Source organism: Denticeps clupeoides, chromosome 15, assembly GCF_900700375.1.
Source record: "Denticeps clupeoides chromosome 15, fDenClu1.1, whole genome shotgun sequence".
Taxonomy (NCBI): Eukaryota; Metazoa; Chordata; class Actinopteri; order Clupeiformes; family Denticipitidae; genus Denticeps; species Denticeps clupeoides.
In genome coordinates this window covers 16,491,574-16,516,546 of record NC_041721.1, presented here as the reverse complement: position 1 = coordinate 16,516,546, position 24,973 = coordinate 16,491,574, and the positions used below count along the sequence as shown (strand labels likewise).

At 47.0% G+C, this 24,973-nt stretch overlaps 2 protein-coding genes across 2 annotated transcripts in view; one reads left to right on the top strand and one right to left on the bottom strand.

Moving 5' to 3' along the window:
* drc11 (dynein regulatory complex subunit 11) overlaps positions 1 to 10,133 on the bottom strand; it is a 35,316-nt gene extending 25,183 nt beyond the window's left edge. The window contains exons 1-8 of the mRNA XM_028955478.1: positions 10,016 to 10,133; positions 7,523 to 7,850; positions 7,111 to 7,230; positions 6,676 to 6,858; positions 4,624 to 4,695; positions 3,356 to 3,558; positions 729 to 813; positions 330 to 485 (exon numbers count right to left, since the gene is read on the bottom strand). Of these exons, the coding sequence (XP_028811311.1) occupies positions 330 to 485; positions 729 to 813; positions 3,356 to 3,558; positions 4,624 to 4,695; positions 6,676 to 6,858; positions 7,111 to 7,230; positions 7,523 to 7,850; positions 10,016 to 10,026 (1,158 nt within the window). The 5' untranslated portion in view covers positions 10,027 to 10,133. The remainder of the gene's footprint in view (positions 1 to 329; positions 486 to 728; positions 814 to 3,355; positions 3,559 to 4,623; positions 4,696 to 6,675; positions 6,859 to 7,110; positions 7,231 to 7,522; positions 7,851 to 10,015) is intronic.
* Positions 10,134 to 13,586: 3,453 nt separating this feature from the next.
* ackr3b (atypical chemokine receptor 3b) lies at positions 13,587 to 19,693 on the top strand. The gene is made up of 2 exons (XM_028955555.1): positions 13,587 to 13,696; positions 17,503 to 19,693. Exon 2 carries the CDS (start codon positions 17,539 to 17,541, stop codon positions 18,622 to 18,624), a length of 1,086 nt encoding a protein of 361 aa, XP_028811388.1. The 5' UTR covers positions 13,587 to 13,696; positions 17,503 to 17,538; the 3' UTR covers positions 18,625 to 19,693.
* The last annotated feature ends 5,280 nt before the right edge of the window (positions 19,694 to 24,973 follow it).

Genomic DNA, 24,973 nt, shown 5'->3' with positions numbered 1-24,973 from the left:
AATGTGATTTAATAATTCTTCCCTCTATGTCTAAACGCCCACTATGAAGAAGACCCTTAATGTGCCTGAATATATGACGTTTTCTATTGGTGCGCTAAACTACAACCCCTGCTCTCGTACCCCCATCCAGCACTGAGGGCACTTGTCACTCTAAAAGCTACCATATGCCGTGGGCCCTGAGCGGAATCGAAATGAGCTCTGATAAACGGGCCCTTGATTATGTGCCAGCATGCGGATGAAGAGCCCCGAAGTGGCCTGGTGCTTTCATGTGCTAAGTGAGCCGGGGCGATTCTGAACATACGCGCTGAATTAATCCGGAGAGCTCTCACCTCTCCTCCTTCCATGCGCCCCTTCTTTCCTTTGCTCTTCCCTTTCTTGTCTTTCTTCTTGTCCTTTTGCTCCTTTGCAGACTTCTTGTCTTTCTTTCCCTTCATTTGTCTCTTTTTCCCCTTCTCTTCTTCCTTTGCAGCCAATTCCGTAGCAACCTTTATGAAAACAGAGGATTTCTTTCCTGTGTGAATGCCACTGTTCATTTCAAGACACAAAGTCTTCTTACAAAAGATGGGAAAAGAAAGCAAATGGCAAAAATCAGGATCAACCAGAACTACTTGAATATGGCGGGTATCACGGTGATATCACAGGTATGATCTGTCTGGATCAGGTGGCTGCCGGGTGACTGGCGAGCTTTGTGCAACTTAAGAGGATTTTCTGACAGGAGAGTCTCTAACCTGCTCAGGTGTCTTCTGGGCAAATATGGCGGCCGAGCCCCCGTCCTCTGCGCTGGGGAAGTCAGGGAACTTTCCGGTGGCATGTCTGCAATTAGAGATAGGGGTATAATAGTGTCTTTCTGGATCGCAACAATATCGCAACAACGTTTTCCGACTGAGATTTGGCTGCTGTTAGCAGTCAAGTAGGCAACAGGTGTCCCTCAACAGACCACAAGAGAAGAAACTGGCCATTGAGACCACGATATAACATCCATAGGCTTTACTCACAACAGAAATAATGGTGCATTCATGTTCTATCTGGAAAAATTAGAATTACGGTTAGGAAATATGCAACACACAACCATATGAAAATAGGCAATTATTTGCACTCATAAATGACTGGATTTAGCACAAGTACAAGTAAGCCATGCAAACTGAGAGTAGAGTATTACAGCTAGAGTTTGTCCATTCTGTTTATTAAATGTGTATCAAAGATCACCTGAGTAATATTCTGATGAAGGCAGACGAACACAGAGAGAGAGAAATAAAGAGTGTTTAAAGCAGTGAAAGCAAAAGAAGCAAAAATCTGGAATAATTGAGGAAGAAACATGAGATAAAAAGACATCCGATACCCGTGTTCAACCGACCCTCATCTTTGAATACAAATACAAGTGCAAATACAATACAACACCCAATCAGTCACATCTGAAACGTTCACCTTCAGCTCGGTAGGCCGTGCTTGCCGGGTCACATGGTCGTGCTCTAGGGAGCGAGATTTGGGTTTAGGATAACAGGGTTGTGGTTCATTTTCACTCCGTTAATCAGAAGCAGACCAGAGAAACGTCCCTCGGCCAAACCAACATAGCGGCTACGCTAATGAGAGCAGACGGGAGCTCTTCTGTCACCAGCGAGTCGCCCTGAGAGTGCCCTTTGGCCATCAGTTACCAGACGCGTACGCCGACGTGACGTGACCAACCACAAATTGCCATCACTGTGTCCCTTTTTTAATCCTGAGGGACAGGCCTCCCTCCCGAAACACGGGCCCTCCTCTGGCGTTCCCAGCAAATCCTCCCCAGGATGTACTACCGATAAAGTGCTGCTGAAACCTGCCAATGTCCATAAAACATCATGACATCTCTTAAAAATAACATAGTATGTGTTTTTCTTCTAGGATGAGAAAAACATTCATCCGCCACGCTCAACCGGACCCCTTTGTGATGACTTTGGAAGCAGGGTTCACCTTTCCCCACTTTTTCCTGTTTGGTGTGAGCTCCAGGCTTGGCACTCCAAGGGTTCCCGCCTCTCCCATCCCAGCTCATGGCCTCCTTGCTTGGCAGAGGAAACCACGCCGACCGGCTCACCGTCGAGATCCCGACCCCGACCCCGTATCCATCACGTCGCTTGTATTATTGCCAGTGGTTGGCCAGGGTCAGTGGAGGGATAGGGTGCAGCCATGGTTTGGCTAGACAAGAAGGTGCCAAATGAAAGGTGGACCGGACTTTCTGGCCCCTCAGTCCCCCCCCCCGGAGGCTAATTGCACCCCTGGGCGTCCAGCTGAGATGACTTATGACCAGTGTCTGCCCCCTTGCTAATGAGCAGCACCATCCAGCGGCCAGTCATAAATCACATTGGAATGTCCTAATAAGCCATCACCGTAGTGCACCGGGCTGCACCCGTTTCCTGTGGCCTGAGTCCTGCTTGAGTGCTTTGCCACACGCACTCCCGTCCACCCCCACCCCTCGATCAAGACCACCTTGAATATACATTTGTATGCACTTCCACGCACACTAACACACCAATAAATGCATTTTCATATATGTGTTCAACATCCACCCATATTGCATGCATGCACATGCAGACGCAAACCCAGTACATGCAGATTTATCCTGATCACCCACGCCTACATCCAAATAGGGACATATTTACATGTACACAGTGATGTGCAAACCGGGAGAAGGTTCAGAATAAACCGAAATGCATGAATTCGTGCACCCCCCCCCCCCCCTCAGAAAAAAAGGGGAGAGTGGACTCTGGGCATTGGCACAGAGTAATGAGCTGCTTAGCAAAAGCTCGAAGGCAATCACCGATGACCCTCCATCAGCGTACCGGGCAAAACATTTCTAAGCCACAAAGGAAAAGTTCGCTGGAACGGAAGCTCTACTTTCAAAAGCTTCAGCATTAAAAATCTCATTTAAAAAAAAAAATCCCAGCTAAAAAGCTCCTTTTCATGCTCACAACAATCACCAACTAAGCACCCAGCCTGGGAATTACGTTGTTTTAATCAGATTAGCCATGTCAGTAAATTAAGCCACTTCAAAGAGCAGTTTATTTAAAGCAGTTTGGGTTTCTCGTTTACTTACTATTATTCTACCCACGGCTCACTCACTGACTTCAACTGACTCGGGTTATTACTGACAATGAGATGTGGCTCCCGCGGAATAATCCATTACGGACAAAGTGGTGATTCACGGATTTCTAAACAGCTGCAGAAAGGGAATAAAGCACGGACTTCGGGTGGGGTTCCACTGCAGTAAGAATATAATACCAAAGTCCAAAAGCACAGGTCAATTTAAAGAAGACGGAAGGTGGACGTGCCGTGCAATACAAGCTGCTTATAAATTCGAGAGACGGAAAACGGAGTTCCATACCGGCACTCGAGGAACCACTGGCGGATCTGTTCCTGCAGGGTCTGCCGAAAGTCGGGCCCGTCAACGCTGCGTACCGACTCTTTGATGGCGACCAGGGCCTGCTGGTACTCCGCTTCGTGCTGGTCCTGCACTGTCCGACGTGCATCTTCCACGTGCTGGGCGTGCAGCCGGGAGCGTCGGGCAGCTTCTTGAGGACGAGGGACCTGCGAGAGAAGCCGGGTCACTGCCGTCAGAGGTGTTATTTAAAAGAAAAGGTAAACGCATCAATATTTGGTAATGGAACTACAATTCAAACTTTAATTTTCTTTACTCTACTTAGCAGACGCTTTTATCCAAAGTGACTTACAAGAGGAAGACGCCAGTAATTCTCATTTGATAGATTTTACAGAACTAAGAGCCCTGATAAGGCCTAACTTGTCAGAAAAAGAACATGCTCGGAAATTGTTAAGTGCTAGACAAAGAATTTGTTTAAAATTTTGTGAAGTGTGTGTGCATGTGCGTGTGTAAGTGTTAGATTCATCTGAAAACTTTTTGAACAAGTGGGTTTTCAACTGCTTCTTAAAGGTGGTGGTAGTCTCGGCTAGTCGAATGGAGCAGGGCAAGTTTTTCCAACAGCCAGGGACAACAAAGGAGAACAGAGTTGATTGGGATTGGAGACCCCGTCAAGAGGGACTTTTCAGTCTCATTTCATCTGCCGATCTGAGGGAGCGTGCAGGAGTGTAGCTAGCTAGTATTGTGTTGATGTAGGAGGGTGCAGTTCCATTTACAGCCCTGTAGGGGAGCATCAAGGATTCAATGCGAGCAGCTACCGGGAGCCAGTGGAGGGAGGTGAGAAGAGGTGTAACATGGGTGTATTTTGGCTGATTGAAAATGAGACGGGCTGCCATATTTTGGATCATCTGGAGTGGTTTTATGGTGACTGCAGAGGCTCCAGCCAGGAGAGAGTTACAGTAGTCGAGTTTGGAGACGACCATTGCCTGGACGAGGAGCTGCGTAGTGTTGTGAAAGAAAAGGTCTAATTTTTGAGAATGTTGTAGAGAGTGAACCTGCAGGATCTGGAGATCGCAGCAACGTGATGGTCCAGAATCAGTTTGTCATCAATCCAAACCGTAAAACTATATAACCATAAACGCTGTGGAACTGAAAATGGTTCCTGAGATGTTAACAACGGAAATCATTTTCACTGATTCTGGAGGAAAACATCTAATCAACACCTCCAGTGGCATTCGGCACCTGCGCTTCCTGAAGCAGTGCATCGTGGGACTTACCATTCCCAGAAACATCAGTTCCTCCAGTCTCTGATTTATCGTCCTCTTCCTTTGACTGTAACCAAGCCACACCTATACAAAGAGAACAAATGAAAAACACAGGAGGCTGAGAAAGAAAAACAGGAGCCAGACAGGGTCGGCGATAACATCAGGCAGCGTTGGACTGACTGTGGTGTGAATGATATCTACCATTCACCAGCATCCACAATGCAATGCTCAGTTGACTGGAGGAATGCAGAGACCCCACATATTTCCCTCAGAAAGACTTTTATGTATTTCTGCTTCTTGGTGCCACAATTATGCCAATCTGCCAACAATGGCCCTTCTGCGAGAGGCAGGGATTACCACTGGGGTAGTGGGGCTTAGGCTCCGAGCCTTTCGCCGCAACAAAGAGAAGAAAGAAAAATCTACTTTGCATTGATCTGGAAAATCGGAAGGGCAAACAGAGTTGGGATTAGACGTGCCGAACACCGGAGGTTTATAATCCACACCCAGTAAACTGCAAGCTTCGCCCTTGAATCGTGACTGATTAAGTATTTGGATATGCTTGGGGGGGGGTGGTACGCCTCTAAACTGAACCTCAATGTTACAAAAATTATGCCAGGAAAAGCGTGATCATTTACAGACACCTCAGCTGTTCAACGTGCAATCAGATTTTGGCGGCGACGCCGTCTGGTTTCTGAAGCCGCGGTACACGGTATTCCCCCACGTAGGACGTCAAGCAACTCAGATTACACGATTAGGCAGCGATCGTGAAAACCAACACCGTCAATTCAACGGCCGCTTTCCCCCGAGTCCCTCCCCGGCGAGGGTCAGCCAAGCCCGCACGCACCTTTGCCTCGCCACTAAAGTGAGCATGTTTTATTCATGGGTGGCTGGGATTGCACGTCGCTCACAAGCGCTCGTGAAAGGACGTGGCTGTGAGCAGGCGGTGACAGGCGATGACAGTCCGCACATGCTTACGGGTCAGCATCAGGTGAACTCTCATCTGCACTTCGATATTGCTCCTTCGGGGCAACCTGATCCCGTTTAATGCAGCGAAATGCAATTTTTATTAACAAAAACACAGTTCAGTCCGAGTCTATAAGCCACATTATACATCCTCGGGGTGTTAAGTAAAGGTGGCGAGGAATTCATATGGAACTGAAATCTCTTCATTTAGATAGTTCTATAGTTCTATACGGAACTCATTTCTGCTACAAAAGGAAGGGCACTTTAACTAAATTAGGTAATTACAATTAAAGAGCCTTTAAACACATTAAAACGAATCAAAAACCTGCTTTCCATGGCAGCCAGTCCTGCATAACCAGACAAACTGCATATTTTATGCATATTTTTATGCATATTTTTAGGACTCGGGCAACTTCAGCTGGAAGGAAGTGTAATGAGTATTTGTCACGCACAGGGTTGTAGGTGGTTCTGAGAAGAGACAGGTCATTTTTTAATATGCGCATATCCTCAGAAGTTAGCGTTACACGCATAAAAGTTAACGTTACACGTACATGCATCGCATGTTCCATGTGGAAGTGATTAGTTGTCACGTGTAAAAACACCACAGCACAGCACCCAGTGCACCCAGTCCCCTGAGGGAGCAGTGGGCAGCCATGAGCAGTGTGCCCGGGGACGGTGCTCTGACCAGCGGCACCTTGGCGGTTCGAACCGGCAACCTCGTGACTATGGGTTTGTTTCCTAACCCGCAGTGCTACACACTGACCAGCATGCATGAAAAAAAAAACATCATTTATGGGTGATTTATAGACTTGGTTGTTAGTAGCCTAGTGGGTAACACATGAACCAGAAGACCCAGGTTCAAATCCCACTTACTACCATTGTGTCCCTGAGCAAGACACTTAACCCTGAGTGTCTCCAGGGGGGGACTGTCCCTGTAAATACTGATTGTAAGTCTGGATAAGGGCGTCTGATAAATGCTGTAAATGTAAAACAAAACTGAAGACACAGGACTATGAAACAACACACACAAGGTTATGTAATAAACAAACAAGGAAAAAGTCCTGAAGATTTACGCTGAACACTTTCATATCGTTCACTCACCTTCTGAATACGTGTGGCGGCCACGTCTGGATCCAGGGCGCGGGGACCGAAGCTCCTCCCCTCCTGGTCCCGGATCTCCTTCATCAGGCGCGCTCTGAGCCGCCCCTGCCGCGCCCGCTCGCTCACCTGCAGCAGCTGCACCGCTTCCTCCAGAGGCATCCTCCTCCCCCCCAACACGGACTCCTGAGACCAACACAGAACGCTCGCTAATTAACACACACACTCACTACGTGTGGTCTCTGTTACTCTCGTGGTAGTGGCCTAGCGGGTAACACACTCGCCTACGAACCAGAAGACCCAGGTTCAAATCCCTCTTACTACCATTGTGTCCCTGAGCAAGACACTTAACCCTGAGTGTCTCCAGGGGGGGGACTGTCCCCTGTAACTACTGATTGTAAGTGGTGATGGATGTGCAGTGTGTTGATGCCCTCTCACCTTCTCCTGGTCTATGTGTCCTCCTTGGGCCAGGACGTGTCCCAGTAGTTTCTCTCTGTCCTTCAGGACGTGCATCTGCTCCCTCACAAAGTAGCGTGGAATGGGCACCTCCACGTCGCTCTGCGGGACAATATGCCTCAATATGATGGGCATGATAACAAGAGGGCAAATGCTCCAACTTGCAATCTTTAGTTATTGAAGTCATTTGTAAAGTTATAAATGATAAAGAAAACCTTTAATATGTCTTATCTACTGTTGACAAGTTTTGTTAAGGTTTGCGCACAACTAAGAAAACATCTGCTCTTTACCATTTTGCACTTTACCAATCACACAAACTGACCTCAGACCAGTAATGTCCTCTGAGGACTATTATGAAATTACTAATCAACTGAGTCCTCAGGCCACGACTAACCGGGGTCATCTTAAGGTCCTGCAGCATGTCGTCAAAGTAATGGAAGTCAGAGTGCTCCAGCTCCACCATCTCGCTCTTCAGCTCCAGCAGCCGGCCCATCACCCCCTCCAGAACGTGCCGCACAACGCGCCTCTTCTGGGGATGAACAATCTGGTCGTACACCGCCTCCAGGCTGTGCATGATCTGAAGGTACTTCAAGTAGAAGGTGGCCAGGGTCTGGAAGATGTGCAGGCGGTCCTTCTGGGCACGAGGCTGCACCTCAGGGAACTCCTCCTGAAGAAGGTCCACCAAGGCATCCTGGGCTTCCGCCCACATTTGCCCATAAAAGCTGCAAAGAAACACAAACCACGAGCATTGAGGCAGCATCTAGGGTGGAAGTGACCTATTCCGTAACTCACTGGTAATCATTTAAACATTTACAGCATTTACCAGACACTCTTATCCAGAGCAACTTACAGTCAGTAGTTACAGGGACAGTCCCCCCCTGGAGACACTCATGGTTAAGTGTCTTGCTCAGGGACTCAATGTTAGTAAGTGGGGTTTGAACCTGGGTCTTCTGGTTCATAGGCGAGTCTTTTAACCACTAGGCTACTACCACCCTAATCACAGGTTCAAACCCCACTTCCTATCATTGTGTCTCTGAGTAAGACACTTAACCCTGAGTGTCTCCAGGGGGGCGTCTGATAAATGTTAAAAATATTCTGTCTTTTAAAGTTGCCTCCTGTTTTGCACACCTTGCACAGGATAGTGAATGAGCTTTCTTTGTCATGCTACCATCAGAAATGACCCGTTAATGAAACTGAAGTGATTGTCATTGTCATTGCTTTTAACCATCACCCTTGGTGAGCAGTGGGCAGCCATGACAGGCGTCCGGGGAGCAGCGTGTGGCGACGGCACCTTGCTCAGTGGCACCTTGGCGGATTGGGGTTCGAACCTGCAACCTTCATATTGCGGGGCCGCTTCCTTAACCGCTAGGCCACCACTGCCCCTAATGACTCCCATGGCACTCTGATGATCTGACGTCTTCACACAAAAAAGCACCAGCATACAAGGCTACACACAGAGAAATGGAAGCACCACTGTGTACCTATATGGGTACAAATGCTTATTCCTTGTTTCGGTACCCTTCTAAAGAACAATAATGCACCTGTCATCGCATACCTGTCATGACTGGAATATGAAATGAATTTTACATCTGAGTATGATGTAGTGGCCTGCAAAGGGCAGCACACTGGTTGTGTTGCCCAGGGACCTGGGGGTTAAAGACTGTCATTGATGTATTTTCATGTACATTCCTTTTGTCCTTTGTTGTGTTATGCTGCTGTGAACAAAATACTTTTACAGACATGAACATCAGCCATTCAATTACCATTCTATTACTATTGTGAAGATGAATTTTGTTGGTACATTGGTGTTAATTGGGATCCTTTCCATGTGGTGCAGGTTCATAGGTACAACTATGCACTTTCTCAAATCATGTTCCTTTAAAGGTTCCTTTAAACATGGTATCACAAAGGACCTGTCCTGCACCTCCTGAGGTACAATCAATTGAAAGCAACTCTTTTGTACCTGGAGGTTTAATATTGTACCCTGTGTGTCCCCTTATTTCTCTGCGTGTATGTGGCCGCAGCAGACTCGCTGAAATATGCACCCTGGTCAGCATGATCTAGCTTATCAGATGATGGACCTCATCAGGGAGTTCATTCATTGTATTCAGGGGACTAATCCTCTTAAGACTCTAGAGTGGGGTCCCTAAACAAGACCCCTCTGTAGTAATGAAACTACATTTGGTTACATGTGACACTGTGGAATATTAAGCTCTCTAAACGTAGAGGTTGCCGAAACCGGCCGTCTAAGGAAGTTGACATTTCTTTCCCCTTTTTGTTGAATGTGTGGGTTGACCTTTTCTCCAAAAGGCCACTGCACCACACTGAAACTGTCCTTTTCGTATTCTTATGGGGCCACGCTGTCCCCCTGGAGCCATCTGCCCTGTTAAAAGTGTCCCTCATTGGCCGAAATCAAAGGAAGTGAGACCCCCAGAGCAAGAAAGGGAGCTGGCGAAGGCGGAGTGGGTGGAGGGGACAATTCAGGGGCCACATTTACAACAAAATAGGGTGGGGGTCCTCTTCACGATACCCTAACTGTCCCCGGCCACAAAGGGCCACGAACAATTGGCGAAACGCTGATTGCGGTGTTAAGCATAAATCAGGGGGCGCTCATTTCGCCCACCACCCCCCCAAAAAAAACCACGTGATCAAGTCGCAATATAAGGCAGCGCATCGCCACGCAACCTTTAACACGGCGGCACAGTTGACAAAGGGACAGGGGCAGTGCGTTGCCATGGGAACGGTAACCATAACGTGAATCAGGCCCTCCTACACGCCCCCAGTTCCTGCAACATTCCCGGATCCCGACCACTTCTTCCATCGGCATTCCCGCGCAAACAGCATTCCTCTGCAAGTCGCGAAAAAAAAAACACGTTTATTATCCTACCTGTGCGACATCGCGCCCTCCGGTGTGGCACCTGACGCGCTCCGCACAAGCGTCCTCGAGTCGGGTTGAAAAGTTACTTCGAGGCGAGAGAGAGAGAGAGAGAGAGAGAGAGAGACTGTCCCCGCGTCCCGCCGCGTCCCGCCGCGTCCCACCTCGCTTCACTTCAACGCCACAAACATCCCGGGCCGCTGCCATGGAAACGGGATCAAAGGCAGGGCGGCGCGGAGCCCGATTTACATCGAATGCGAATTACGCGCGTCTAATCGCATAAATTAACAATAATATCCACACAGTCGTGTCGATCCACTTTTTTTTTAAGTTCAACTCCCGACCCGATCGGGTAATATTACGGATCCAGAAGGCTGAAAGCCGCCTTTATTCCCCGCGTCGACAAAAGCGTTATTATAAGCGCGACACGCGATCCGCCCTCCTTCATGACGCCGTACTGACAGACAGAAACCCGTTTACGACCTGGGATGCGAAGCTGTACATTTTCATTAGGAGCGATGCCATCTCCGTAGGAACCAGGGGAACTATTACCTCGCCAAAACTATGAACTAAATTATTACAACTTCAACCATAAAACTGCTGGGCGATAGATGGAGAAACGATAAACTGAACCACCAAGTCCTTACACAGGAGAAGCACGTGTTCCTCAAACGTTTACATTTACATTTACAGCATTTATGTGACGCCCTTATCCAGAGCGACTTACAATCAGGAGTTACAGGGACAGTCCCCTCCTGGAGACACTCAGGATTAAGTGTCTTGTTTAGGGACACGATAATCGTAAGTGGGATTTGAACCTGGGTCTTCTGGTTCACAGGCGAGTGTGTTACCCACTAGGCTACTACCACCCACAGAAAGAAAGTCCAGTTGCCAGACGCCCTTATCCAGAGCTACTTACAATCAGTAGTTACAGGGACAGTCTCCCCTGGAGACACTCAGGGTTAAGTGTCTTGCTCAGGGACACAATGGTAGTAAGTGGGGTTTTGAACCTGTGTCTTCTGGTGTCTAAACGAGTGTCTAACCCACCAGGCTACTACCACCCTACAACTTCCCACAGCACGTGTAGGTGCACAACAAGTGCATGTAAAGTTCAATTAGTCACAAATAATTCCAAATCTTTCAGAAATGATATACGTTTGGTCTGTGTGCCCTAGAACTTTCTGTTTCCCGTGTTTCCAGCGCGGAACCGAACTTTTCCAGGTCAACGAGGTTCCACCGAAACTCTGTGTACCGTGAGACGGGCCCAGATTTAGACACGTGTTCCTGTGCTGCAAACCTGCGTGGAATTAGGCCTCTCATTGGACGGGTGAGTTTTGTGCCGAAGGATTCGTGACCACAAATTCTTCCCCGCCGACCCCTGAAACCAATACCAAATGTGTGCTGGCGTGTGCCGCCTTCTCGCTGCACGTCCCCCGCTCCGCCTCCGGGAAAACCGAACCCGCGAGTGAGTCCGGTCTGAGATTGTGAGGGTTTATGTGTAATTTGCACGTGATTTGGTGACGGATGAAGCCTGGCCACACGCCGGGTCTCAATTGTTCCAGTGGGGCGAAAACAATCGGGGAATTTGGCGTTTTGTGTTGTTACCCCAGGTGCCGGCTTCTCTGCCAAGTGCACTGTGTTCGCATATCCGAGGCCCCGCCCATCCATTTTAATTCCACGATGAAGAATACTGGCAAGGGGCCTGTTGGAATTGTCCATCGGAGGCCCTCCGGTGACCACAGGCACCGTCACCGTCATCGGATCTGCCTGCTGTCTCCTCTCGGGTTCAGCGCCGAGATCGGGTGTCCCGTTCCGAGGCTTGATCCTGACGACGCAGGGGGGTCGGGAGGAAAATTGCCGCATGGTTTTGTTCCAAGTGCGCTGTGGTGGAATACGTTACCCACGCCGCAGTACAATGCCTCGCTTTATTTCCCCAAGCCCCGTCCGACGAATAAACCTGCTTTTATGTCGCTGTTTCCTCCGATCGATATTATCTCCACGTCGGACTGAAGAAGATCTCCACGGGCCGCTCTTCCCAGGCTGGGCCTAACAATGGGTGATGGCCGCCGGCCAGCGGAGAGGTGGTGGGGGGAACAGGTGAGCTCCCATGCGGCTAAATAAGGCGTCCGGAAGCCTTTCAGTCCGTTCCAACAGGATGTGCGGTGAACGAAACAGGAAGAACAACAACACCAATACACCTGCGACCCGCGGCCGCCGCGAGGAACGTGGCGAAACGTCGTGCAGTCGCTCACGAGTTCCAACAACGTCTCTGGCAGGTGGGGGACAGCGTCTGCGCACATACGCTGTCAGGAAGGTACAAGCTACAGGAACGTGCCACCTAAAGCTGCACCACAGGGGATTTTCAGTTACAGTAAAATGTCAGAAACAGGGAGCGGGTTTCCTCAGGGTTCTCCGGTTTCCCGGCGTCCATTTGCATGTACATTAGTTGTATTGCTGACGTCCCCGTGGCAGCCTGAGCGGTTACGGAAAGTGAGTGTAAAAGATTAGAAGCATTTAAAACAAATGTAACCTTCACGCTGCTGCTTTGAAAGGTGCTTGGAGGGTTTGGACACAAGTTACTTCCAAAAATAGTTGGAAATGTGTCAGTGAATCAGTGGTAAACCTCGCACTTAAACTTTTAAATTGCAAATACAGTGCACATTGTCCAGCCAGTTCCATTATTTCTACTGTTTATGGAATAGCATCAGATGGGCTCAAATACTTACAAGCCAATGCAGACATAAAGTTAAAATCTCCTGATTAATGGAGCCGATTAGTAATGCTGAGTGCAACCAGAAGTAAATGGGACTGTTAAACCTTCCAAAGACGTGCTCCTCTATTCCTGACGTGTACGTCGGAGTTCGTGGCCCTGGCATGCAGGATAAGCAACATTGTGTGCATTTAATCGTCCGCGGGGCATCTGCAATGCATGGAGCGTCGCCACGCAACATGTTCCCTGCACCTGTGTGTGGGACGAGCGTGCATCCTTCTCTCTTCTCCTCGGAAAAACTGATATTAATCATGTATGCTGGCCGTTGCCCCGGGACACCGCTATCCCAGCTTTTTAAGCAAGCACTCTTACTCATCCTCAACACCGGTTGTCTAATCATATCTTTTAATGAGAGAACGAGGATGCAATCTCGTAGTCTCTCGGCCCTCTTACATATGATTTCAGTGGTCCAAAAGCCTTAGAGAAACGCATACCAGGTTTGCAAAAAGTTTTTTTTTTGGAACATTCCAACATTGAGCTAGATCATCATTTTCTTGTCCAGCAGCTCAAGTGTTGCAGTCATAAAAAGTGAAAGGGGGGCAAAATACACAAAAAAAAGGCACAGTGTCGTCATAAAGGAACGAGAAAAGCAAGCATTTGAACTCTTTTGAACTCCACTGAACGATGTGCGTTTCTGGCCCCTATAAGGTCCAAACAAGCTGTCCCACTTGTGGGACTGATAAAAGATCATCTTATCTCTTATCTAACTACCGAATTTCACATTACGTACTCGGTGGTCACCAGGAGATGCTGATTCCTGGGGATGGGGGACCCCGGAACGTGCGGGGTGAAGCCCATTGTTGCGCGGCGGGAGGAGGCGGCACCGCGCCCGGCGTCTCCGTATATCAGCAGGCGCGCAGCGGCGGCGGCGGCACTGGCGGACGGAGCTCGCACTGTCTGGATAGCGGACGCGGATCGGCCGAGTAAGTTTTTTTTTTATTTTTTATTTTTTTTATTATTCTGTTTCACGGATCGCCAGAGGACGGCAGCGCAGGGCCGCGGTTTTGTAAAGTAAAAAAAAAAAAAAAAAAAAAAAAAACTTTTTTATTTGATTTGATTTTGTTGTAATAACGCCTCGTACTAGAATAATGAAACGAACGCACCGCAACTCGGTTTCTGAGCGTCCGCGTTCCGTTTTTTTAAATTTTTTTTAATTCGCAGCAGAGATTTTTAAAAATTCGCAAGGTGCAGCGACCCGGTTACTAAACCCGCAGCCCGATTCCACACGATGGGCAGGGGGGTCTGGGGGTTCGGGGCAGAAACGTCAATTTGGGTCCAAACCGGGAAATCAGAGCATGAGTGTGTGTGTGTGTGTGTGTGTTAGAGAGAGAGAGGGAGAGAGAGAGAGAAGGAATGCCACAAATAAAGTGCGTGCGTGTGGGACAAAACTAGCCACTGAGGAACACTGTGTGTGTCCTTAAGTGTGTGTGTGGTGTGTGTGTGTGTGTGAGACTGAGGAAAGAAGTACAAGTGTGTGTAAAAGAGACGGAGAGGAAGTGTTTGTTAGTTGGAGAGGGAGATAGAGGGAGGAAAGAAGTGTGTGTGTGTGATAAGGAGATTGAGAATGTGTGTGTGTGTTTGAGATGTAGTTTGTATGTGTGTGTGCATTAGATACTGATGTAGGAAAGATTGGTGTGTGTGTGTTTGAGATGTATTTTGTGTGTGTGTGCATTAGATACTGATGTAGGGAAGATTGGTGTGTGTGACAGTTTGAGATGTAGTTTGTATGTATTTGTGTGTTTGAGATGTATTTTGTGTGTGTGTGTGTATGTGAGATGTAGTTTGTGTGTGTGTGTGTATGTGAGATGTAGTTTGTGTGTGTGTGTGCATTAGATACTGATGTAGGGAAGATTGGTGTGTGTGACACTTTGAGATGTATTTTGTATGTATGTGTGTGTTTGAGATGTATTTTGTGTGTGTGTGTGTGTGTGTGTGTGTGTGTATGTGAGATGTAGTTTGTGTGTGTGTGCATTAGATACTGATGTAGGGAAGATTGGTGTGTGTGACAGTTTGAGATTTAGTTTGTATGTATGTGTGTGTTTGAGATGTATTTTGTGTGTGTGTGTGTGTGTGTGTGTGTGTGTGTGAGGTGTATTTTGTGTGTGTGTGCATTAGATACTGATGTAGGGAAGATTTGTGTGTGTGACAGTTTGAGATGTATTTTGTGTGTGTGTGTGTGTGTGTGTGTGTGTGAGAGAGGTGTAGTTTGTGTGTGTGTGCATTAGATACTGATGTAGGGAAGATTGGTGTGTGTGACAGTTTGAGATGTATTTTGTATGTGTATGTGTGTGTGTGTGTGTGTGTCTGCACAGGGAGCTCTTTGTGGCGCGGTGCGTGCTCGTAGCCCCGGGCCATTGGATCAGGTGAAGGGGGCTGAGGGTGTTGGGGGGGGGTAGCAGTGTGTAAACACCACAGATTTACAATCTCCCTCCACCCCCTACCACCTCAAACAGGCCACCCGTCTTTACCGCACCTACGTCCATTCTGTCCTGGAGACCAGGGACGGCGAGAGGGAGACGGAGCGGAGGGGCTCCGGCTTTTGTTTCCCTGGGACGTCTGCGGGGACATCAGCAGGTCCCACGCCGCGCTTTTGTCTCTGCCGGTCGTGCGAAGGCAGCTGTCAGCTGTGCTCATGTTACCTACAACTGCGTTAAGTCTGGCCGCTAACTCTGTTCAGGGGTCAGAGCAGCCGTCTGATCCTGAAAAGACAGCAAACAAATGACTCGCACCCCTTCGCCCTAATTGCTCCGTCACTTCTTTTTTCTGCGGCGGTCGTAACGTGACGTGCTGAATGCGCTCAGAAGCACTCGAGCCGGCACAGCCCTCGCCGCTCTTTCATGTGTTGGAAAATTTCTTTGCAAAAGAATGCAACACACACAGGTGTGTGTCTGCTGCTCACACCCCTAACACACACACACACACACACACTTCCCTCCAGACACTGTGGTTAAAGATGGAGCGTGCGGTTTACAATCCGAAACACTCGTCCTTCCTCGGTTTCCTGTAACTGCTTCATACTTTCTGGGATTCTCACCACTGTTCGTGTACATGAGTCACGCTACCTGGCAGCCATCTTGGCCACACCCTGAGCTGTTATTTTGGGACCATTCACCCTTGTAAATGAATGGAAAGGGTGATAGCCACAGTTTCAATGGCCACCGCAACAATAAAAACCTGCATCGATATAACATGTGGACTCACCAGTCAAACCAGACAAACCCACGAGTGATACTATTGGACACTTGGCTTCACCTGATGCCATTTTTTACTACATGATTACTGTATTGGCAGCAGTGGTGAGAATGTGAATATAAGACGCCTTGGAGCACCATCTAGCGATACTGTGATTCTTTTTCCAGACCCCAAATGTTATACTCAGGCCTTCACAGTACATTGATTCCGATTCAATACATTTGACTGCACTGGAGCCTTCACTGGACTCCCATCAGTTCAAAGGCAGAACACGGGAGTCGTGTCCCTTTTGGAGGGTCTCGCCACTACAGAGGGGGACCTTTTTGACCTTCAGCGTGACAGAAACAACCCTGCCCCCACCCCCTTTCATGCCCACCGATCCACATCTTCATTGAAGTGCTTCTCCCTCTCTGGGCTCAGAGAGGAAACGCCAGTCGGCTGTCTGCGCCGTGCATTGAGCTGACACGTGGTGTCACGCGTGACGAAGACAGATGGAGTTCAGTACTTTTCATCACGTCACTCAACTTTTTAAACTACATCAGATGCCTTTCAACCATTCAGCATGGGGAAAAAGACCCTTGTCAAAAGCATTTAGTCCCGTCGGTACACCAGTAGCGCCTTCCGGATCAATTAACGGCTTTGTACAATTTAGGGAACTGTTTTAGTGTGGGACTTTTCGGATGATTAGATTTACATTTACATTTACATTTACAGCATTTATCAGACGCCCTTATCCAGAGCGACTTACAATCAGTATTACAGGGACAGTCTCCCTGGAGCAATTTAGGGTTAAGTGTCTTGCTCAGGGACACAATGGTAGTAAGTGGGGTTCGAACCCGGATCTTCTGGTTCATAGGCGAGTGTGTTACCCACTAGGCTACTACCACCAGATCAATGATCAATGAAGACGCGAATCCTCTGATCCTCCCAGCTCCCAGCATGCCTCAGCTGTGGTAGCGTCCGTCTGCCTCGTGACTGCAGATGCAACTCAGATGTGAAGAGCGGTCTCCCCCCCCCTCCTCCTGCCAGATTCTTAATATTTCTGCTCTTTGATCCCCCACCGGCCACGATAAGCAAACTCCCGCTTGTGTCGGGTAGATTACGGTGAGCGGGCGGAGCCTGGGAAATGTTCCCCTGTAAGGAGCAAGAAGGGAAAACATTCCTGGGAGATGCACGAGGTCCTGGCCCGAGATGCTCGACCTCGGCATGTTGGAAATGTTTCGGATTACGCGTGTTGTTTCAGCAAATAAACGTTCTTGTGTGTGTGTGTGTGTGTGTGTTGTTGTTGTCATTCTGTATCCAGTTTTAGTGCTGTGGTGTTGTTGGACTCAAGAGTTTTCAAAATTAGTATTGGAACCTGTGATTAATAATAAATTAAGCAAAATAACCATAACCATCCCACCATAATTCCGTAATGTGAAATGCAAGTGAAAAGCATTGTGGGTTGGCGGCTGGTCCATTATCATTCAAACGTTTCATTCTGCTTGTTACGATCTTGGGATGTCATTATAATGGAATTTTGTATTTTTGGTGACAGGTCACCTTGACAGCAACACTCGAGAGCAAAAGCAAGATGAGTCTGAGTGTGAGTGACTTGAATGACCTCATGGACATCCTGGAGAACTTCAACCTCTCTGACCACGACGACAACATGTCTCACGTGGAGGCCCTGAAGTGCTCTCCCAGCTTCAACCTGAGCATCCTGCTCTCCATCCTCTACATCTTCATCTTCCTCATTGGCCTGGCTGCCAATGCCGTGGTGGTGTGGGTGAACGTCCAAGCTGAGAGGAACCGTTACGAGACCCACCTCTACATCCTGAACCTGGCTGTGGCCGACCTGTGTGTGGTGGCCACCTTGCCGGTATGGGTCAGCTCTCTCCTCCAGCACGACCACTGGCCATTTGGTGAGGCCATGTGCAAGATCACCCACCTAGTCTTTAGTGTCAACCTCTTTGGCAGCATCTTCTTCCTCACCTGCATGAGTGTGGACCGCTACCTGTCAGTCACACTGTTTGGTGACGCCAACAGCCGCAGGAAGAAGGTGGTGAGGAGGATGATCTGCATCCTGGTCTGGATCCTGGCCCTTGCCGCATCCATCCCTGATACCTACTTCCTTGAGACGGTGAAGTCCACCACCTCAGACCAGGTTGTCTGCAAGTCAGTGTACCCTGGAGACAACTCCCGGGAGTGGATGGTGGGAATTCAGCTGAGCTTCACCATCCTGGGTTTTGTTATCCCATTCCCGATAATTGCTATCTTCTACATGCTTCTGGCTGGAGCTATTTCCACCACCAACGACCCAGAACGTCGTCTCAGCCGGAAAATCATCTTCACCTACATTGTGGTATTTGTGGTCTGCTGGCTGCCCTATCACGGAGTTCTGCTTGTGGACACGCTGGCTCTGCTCAACTTCCTAAATTTCAGCTGTGGCCTGGACAACTTCCTGTACGTGGCCGTGCCCCTCACCCAGTGCCTCTCCCTGGTCCACTGCTGCATCAACCCCATCATCTACAACTTCATCAACAAGAACTACCGCTATGATCTCATGAAGGCCTTCATCTTCAAGTACTCCACCAAGACCGGGCTGGCTAGGCTCATCGATGCCTCGAAAGTGTCCGAGACGGAGTACTCCGCTGTGGACGGCCACGTAATACTGTGACGCCTCAAAACGGGACATTAGATTGAATACCCACAGGCACCATGATGCAATAGTCTTCTCAAGAAGCTTCTACGGAGCATCGCCAGGAACCAGGATACTGTGGCTTATAGTATTTTTTGTATTTCTCTGTATAGATTTATGAGTGTAGGAGCAGATGCATATTTCAGCTGTGACTGTTTTGAAGGAGAAAAACGAAGCACTTGTAGAGAACCGTACAGGAAGGGCAGCGTTTGGTTGCAGTTTCGGCAGAACACACGTGTAAATGTCCCACCGCCTCCCCTCCTGACCCGGTCACACCCAATCAGTGGAGCCGCCAAGAAGACATTTGGTGTCTTTGTTTATGCCCAGCACTCAGGAGTCGGGACGATCAGTCACCAGGGCTCCATAATCCAGTCCGATTTACCCGCTCCCAAACTCTAGCAGACTTTGCGGACGTTGCTATTACTCACATCCACCCTGTTTACAGAAATTAGACTAGAATTGAGAACGGAAAGGATTTATATAAATAGTAGTTTTTAAAAAATCGTTTTAGTGCCTAGTTTCTTATATATACGTGTGATGCTGGTTGATTCTGTGCTGATGTTTGATTCACAAGGGATTTGGAACGGTGTAGGACCGGGACGTCTGTAAATCAGCTTGGGCTCTGCCAAGACCACAACACATCTGGAAGAGCTGTCAAAAATTTCACGCCACGCTTGTCTTAGACGATTAGACACGTTCAGAGCCATAAACCCTGGTCCATTTTTGTGATGTGTGAAATAACATGTACATTTTGTAAATACTATATATTTATATATTCAACCTGAAACAGTATGTTAATGTTGTTTTTTTTATTTTTTGTACAAGTAAACCATGAAATACTGAAATAAAAAATAAATTGTATCCCACAATCAGTGTAAGTGTTTATTGTTTTGCAGCATCTGGAAGGATTTCCTCTAACAACTCCTTAATGTATACAGAACTAACAATGCAGGGAAATATGAGAGAACATAACAAAGCAATGCATTTGTCCTCGTGTATTTTCTAGAGTATAACCTTTTTAAGCTTTTTTTTAAGAATCTTTTTGCTTTTAATTTTCATCATGAACATCTGTCCAATCTACTTCATAAATTTCCAGAACAAACTCATTTCTCTAGTTTTACTTTATTTGTGTGCTGTCAATATCTACACCCAGAAAAGACTTATTTCATTTCAATATCTGTGTCCACACACATACATAAATTGTTACTAAAACAGTCACCGTTTTAGTGTGAAGTGTCTAGATATAGAAGCATCACCATGCATCATTCATGCTATGGCAAATAGAGCTTCTTTTATTCATAGCAACTCTGCTCCGCTTGCACTCAATGTAGCATTTGTTGACACTGAATACATCCATCAGCTATTAAATATAATTGTTTTATTATTCACTTTAAGTGTACTAAAAAAGGTTCAATAAATACTTTCATTCTTTTTTTAACACAAGTTTCGAAATGAATATTTGTACATTCGCCACATCTGGTGATTTGTAGAATCGTTGAGTGTAAAAATTTTATTCAAGCCCAGGAAATGGCCAGATGGACCAGATGTCCAGGGGGGTTACAGATATTTTCAGTTCAGTACAGCTGGAAGTTTGTGTTGTGTCCATTCTCTTGGGGAGTTATTTTGCGTCTTTAATATGCCGAGTACAGAGTGGCACCGACCATGCCTCCCTTTGTGGTTTTAGAGACAGGCCCCGTCCAGGTGTCTCCTACAGGCGCTCGGACTTATTTCTCCCCTTCTTCGAAGTCACTACCTTTTCACTGAGCTCCCTGTACACAACTGGTGGTCTATTCGAATTCATCAAGTGGCTATGAGGCAGGGAAATAAAAAAAAAAAAACATATTAAATTCTTGCTAGGCCTGTTACAACCCTGTTCTTTCCAAGGCTGTGAGATAATTCCAGATAATTCCAGACTCAAGAACAGCGTGTTTCTTACTGACTCTTGAGTTGCAGCGAGAGTTGCAGAGCGGATTCCCTCCGCGGTGCCCCAACCTGTCCATGGCCTCGGGCAGGTGAGTCCCGTCTCCGGGTCAACTACCAACGCTGACGGTGGGCCTTCCGCAGACGTCTGAACCTCCAGGACAACAGACGAGCCTTGTAGGCCATTTCGCTTTCCCAGAGAGTACGGACGAGGTCCAAGAGCGGTGACAATCGAGACCGAGCTCAATGGCGGGATCGTGGGAGCGCCGCGGAGGTGTGAATGGCCGAGGCAAAGCTGCGCGGCAGAACAAATGGCCTTTCACCGAGTCCCTGTACTGATGGCCACAGGGCGAGAGAAAGGCTGCTGCTGCCGGGTGAGTGCTTTTGTCTGTGTGTGTGTGTGTGTGTGTGCGCCTGCGTTCTCCATAAGTGTGTGTTTTATCATGCATATGTGAAAGTGTTTTTGTGCGTTTTCTATATGTGTATTCCGGTGTTTGTGTGCTTTTTTCATATTCATGTGAGTGTCCGGGGTGTGTGCTGTCGAGTGTGTTTAATATGAGTACGATACCGGACCCCGGAACCGCTTCGCTTTTTCAGCGGGTCGGATTGGGCCGTCAGATTAAACACTTAGCTGGGTTGACATCAGCTCATTATTCCCTTCCTCCCGCCACAGGAATCGCTTGACATTCCCTCCTCACAGACCTCCTGTCGAAGGACCTACTGCTTCCCAGCAAGTAAGAATTCGGGAGGAGCGCCTGCTCCTGCTTGTGGGTGGATTAGCACATTGTGCTGTGTTGAGTACACAACAAAACCTAAATTACACCGAATTAGGAGCTTGTAAAAAGTAGTAGACAGCAATACAAATGGGCAAAAATATCCTCTGTGCTGCGTCTAATGGGATCTGAGGGAAGAAATTGGTACGACAGCTATCAGTGGATTTGCACTGGGCTGAAATTCTTAAGAAAAGTCTTACGAAACCTTGACCAGAGAACAATCACACACACACAAAATTTGGTTTACCAATTCCTTCATGGTTCTTTTTCAGATTACTTTTTACATTGTGGAACAATGTATTCTTCAGCATTGCTTCTCTTCATAAGATACTTATTAACCTGAGGGAATGAAGGTATGGGAAGGTACGCAGGACTGTTGGAAAACCATCACAATTTTACAACTTAAGGTGGTTGAGAGAAGCCAAGAGTGTGAAATCACAGCAAAGGTTCACCGCTTTTAAAGACACTAAAATATGAACCTTTTTTGTTTAATACATAACTTCATGTATTATTTAATAGTTTCCAGCCAGTTTTGTTCCACAATGTAAAAATATTCTGAAAAAGACCCACAAAGGAATTGTGTTTGACTGGTAGTGTAATAAGGAGACAGAGCATGAAAATATGCATTAAAAATCATCACACACATTTAACACTTCAAATAGATAACATTTTAATGCACTGCCAGTGGACAGTTACAATTATCTAAATATTGAGCAAAAACCATGCCTGCCGCTCCCGAATTAGCACCCTTCCGTAAAATCCGCCACCCTGGGTGGCTTCAGTAAAAAGGCCCTGCTAATGGGCCCCTCCGGAGAGTCCCATGACGGCGTGTCGCACTGCCAGAGTAAACTGACTTTCACTGTGCGCCCCCATTGTTTGGTAATTGGGTTGCAAATAGTGGCTCGCATGCTATGTGCTCCCCTGCACCACGCTCCCAGGGTACAGGAGGTGGGAGAGAAATTCCTCTAGCGTTGCTGAAATAGGCACAAGCACTGGGACAGACGCTGAGGGGGTGTCAAGAGTCGGCTGAAATGAGGTTACTGCAAATAAAGAGAGAAATAATGGTTCCCTGTATACCGTTTTACTTGACCTGTATACCTTCAGAAGTACAGAAAAGTCCATTTCATTATTCCGTACAAAGGTGCAATACATATCAGACAGTATGGCATGCGATATGTACGGTGTGTAATATCCATGAGCATATCTGGTTGGTAGGTTTGCTGTATTGTTCAGATATATAATATCATGTCAGTTGCAGATTAAATTGCATATTCATATCTAAATGAAAAAGTAATATTTTGTTCGTTCAATACATGTCTGCAATGCGAGACAAAATAAAGAGGTTCATTCTGTTTGCAACACAATTGACTTAATGTGGCGTAAGAGAGTAAAAGCATAAGAAGCTCACATGGTCTTTAACATGACCTTTAACCTTAGTTTTAACCTTTGATTTAATAACTCATCCACGGCAACAAAGATGAAGTGTGTTTATTAACACAGATCTCAGTGAAGTCGGACAAACCCCTGGATTCCCCTCTGCGGGAGATTGGGTTCCGAGCGCAGCAGTGTGCGCTGAGAGGTGGAACTCCCAAACCACCCGATGTCGGCAGCGGCGAGCGTAATCCCTGCTAATCCCGGCTCGGAAAGAGAAAAGCGCGATTCCGTGCATTAGGCAGGTGTGATAGCGGATGAAGGTATTTCAGCCGTTGGCGCGGGCGGGACTCCGACACCGCGCAGTGTCTGGAACAGGATCCTCATGTTGTCAGGATCATTAGCTGTAACTCAGTGTTCTAGTTCACCACTCCACTGCTTAGTAAAGATTTTGCTTTGCAGGGACATTGACAGAACGTCCCTACTAGTGTAGGTATTGAATTTGTGCAAAAGAAGAGCGTACATTCCTCATTTTCAGAACTCCTGTGTGCAGAGCAGAGAAAAAGTGGAGCTGTTTTGTTGTGGTGAAGACTCTTTATTATGTCTGTTTTACAGCAACTTTTATTATAGTCTCTTCCAGTGGTTTATGGGATCCTTTTTGATTCTTTAATTTTTACTGTAAAAACTAGACAGACAAGCAATAGCATCCCAGCAAACCAAAAAAACGTGTTTAGTTAGTATATTAGCAAATGTATCAATATGTATTGTTGTATTTGGAGGAAATAAAACTATAAATCGCACCTTTTCCCACCGCGTCCCCGGCTCTTCTGCAGTGTAAACATGTTTTGGATGGCACGGTGAGTGACGTGTGGTAGAGCCAACATTCAATATATTTTAGCCTCTTTTTGTGTGCTTGTGTGAGGGCCTGTCTCAACCCTCGGCACTGGGGCAGGAGCTGCCACCGGCGCGTTTTAGAGATGCTAAAAGGAGCACGGCCCGGTTCTTGGGGAATGGGCGGAGCTGAATCGAATGAGTGAAGGGCAGGGCAGGTCCCTTGTTGAATAAAAAGACAGGGTTCAAAGAAACCTCCGCCCCCTTGAGCTATAGCACTGACAAGAGGGGTGCCTTGAAATGATATAAAATAAAAAAGAACACACTTTTTGGGTGAAAGTTCTTCAGAAGCACGTTGAAAGCCGATGGCAGGGCACTTGAAAAGCATTTCTCCCCATGGCCTGAATGTAAATTTCCTTCGGTAACCTCCTTTTTTCGCTTTCTTGATTATTCATATTGAAATGATCCATCAAGGGTCCACAATAGAAGGGTTAAATTCACAGTCACAGCCAGAGAGATCCATTCTGGATCCAACAGAATTAGATTCTCAGTGTAGAAGCTAATGAGGAAAAATGCATATTGAAAGCCAAAGATGAAAATTTAGAACTACGAGGACATTTTCAAGGGGATATGTGACATAGTGCATTGGGTGTGTTCAAGAATGCTGGAATTAAAAAGCTATTTGTATGCAACATTATTACAGTGATCATGTTGGTCAGTCATCACTATGGGCTCTTCCCATACAATTGTCGACCAAACTACCACCTGTTGAACACCTATGTAGGCCCTCTGTGCGGGAAGGGCCAAAAGCATAACCAAGACCTCACTCATCCTGGACCTGATGTATTTAGACTCCTCCCATCAGGCAAAACCACAGATCAATCAGGCACATATCAACAAGGGTAAACAGGGCAACTGATATGAAGTCTGTGATCCTTCCTCACTAAACATGTACATGTGTTCAGGGATTGTGCACTAAATTGACAACAGATTTGAGCAATAATTTATGCTCATGTGTAATAAATCAGTGCAATAATAATTGTCAGAGTACCTGAACACTGTCATATTGCTAAAATGTGCTTAATGGGTGTTTGTTGAATTGTCAGAGCTCTCACTGCCCCGCCATCTTCAAAGACTGTGAGCGAGTACAAACTTTCAGCCGTACACATCTAAATCTTTCCAAAATCTTCTGCTCATTTTGCTTATGTCTCATTTGAAATGTATATTTGAACCAGTCCATTGCACAATGCACAGCCACAGCCGTGTCTTATATAATGTTTAGTGTACAGAAATGTTTAGATATTTTTAGTCTCTATATGTATTTACGTTTAGTTTCATTTCAGTGCATTTTTTTATTTCATATGATGTGTAATCTTTATATATATATATATATATATACACACACACACACACACACACTCTCACACAACACT

Bases quoted from the DNA above. Each gene is read 5' to 3' on its own strand.
- ackr3b (XM_028955555.1), top strand. From the start codon at position 17,539: ATGAGTCTGAGTGTGAGTGACTTGAATGACCTCATGGACATCCTGGAG.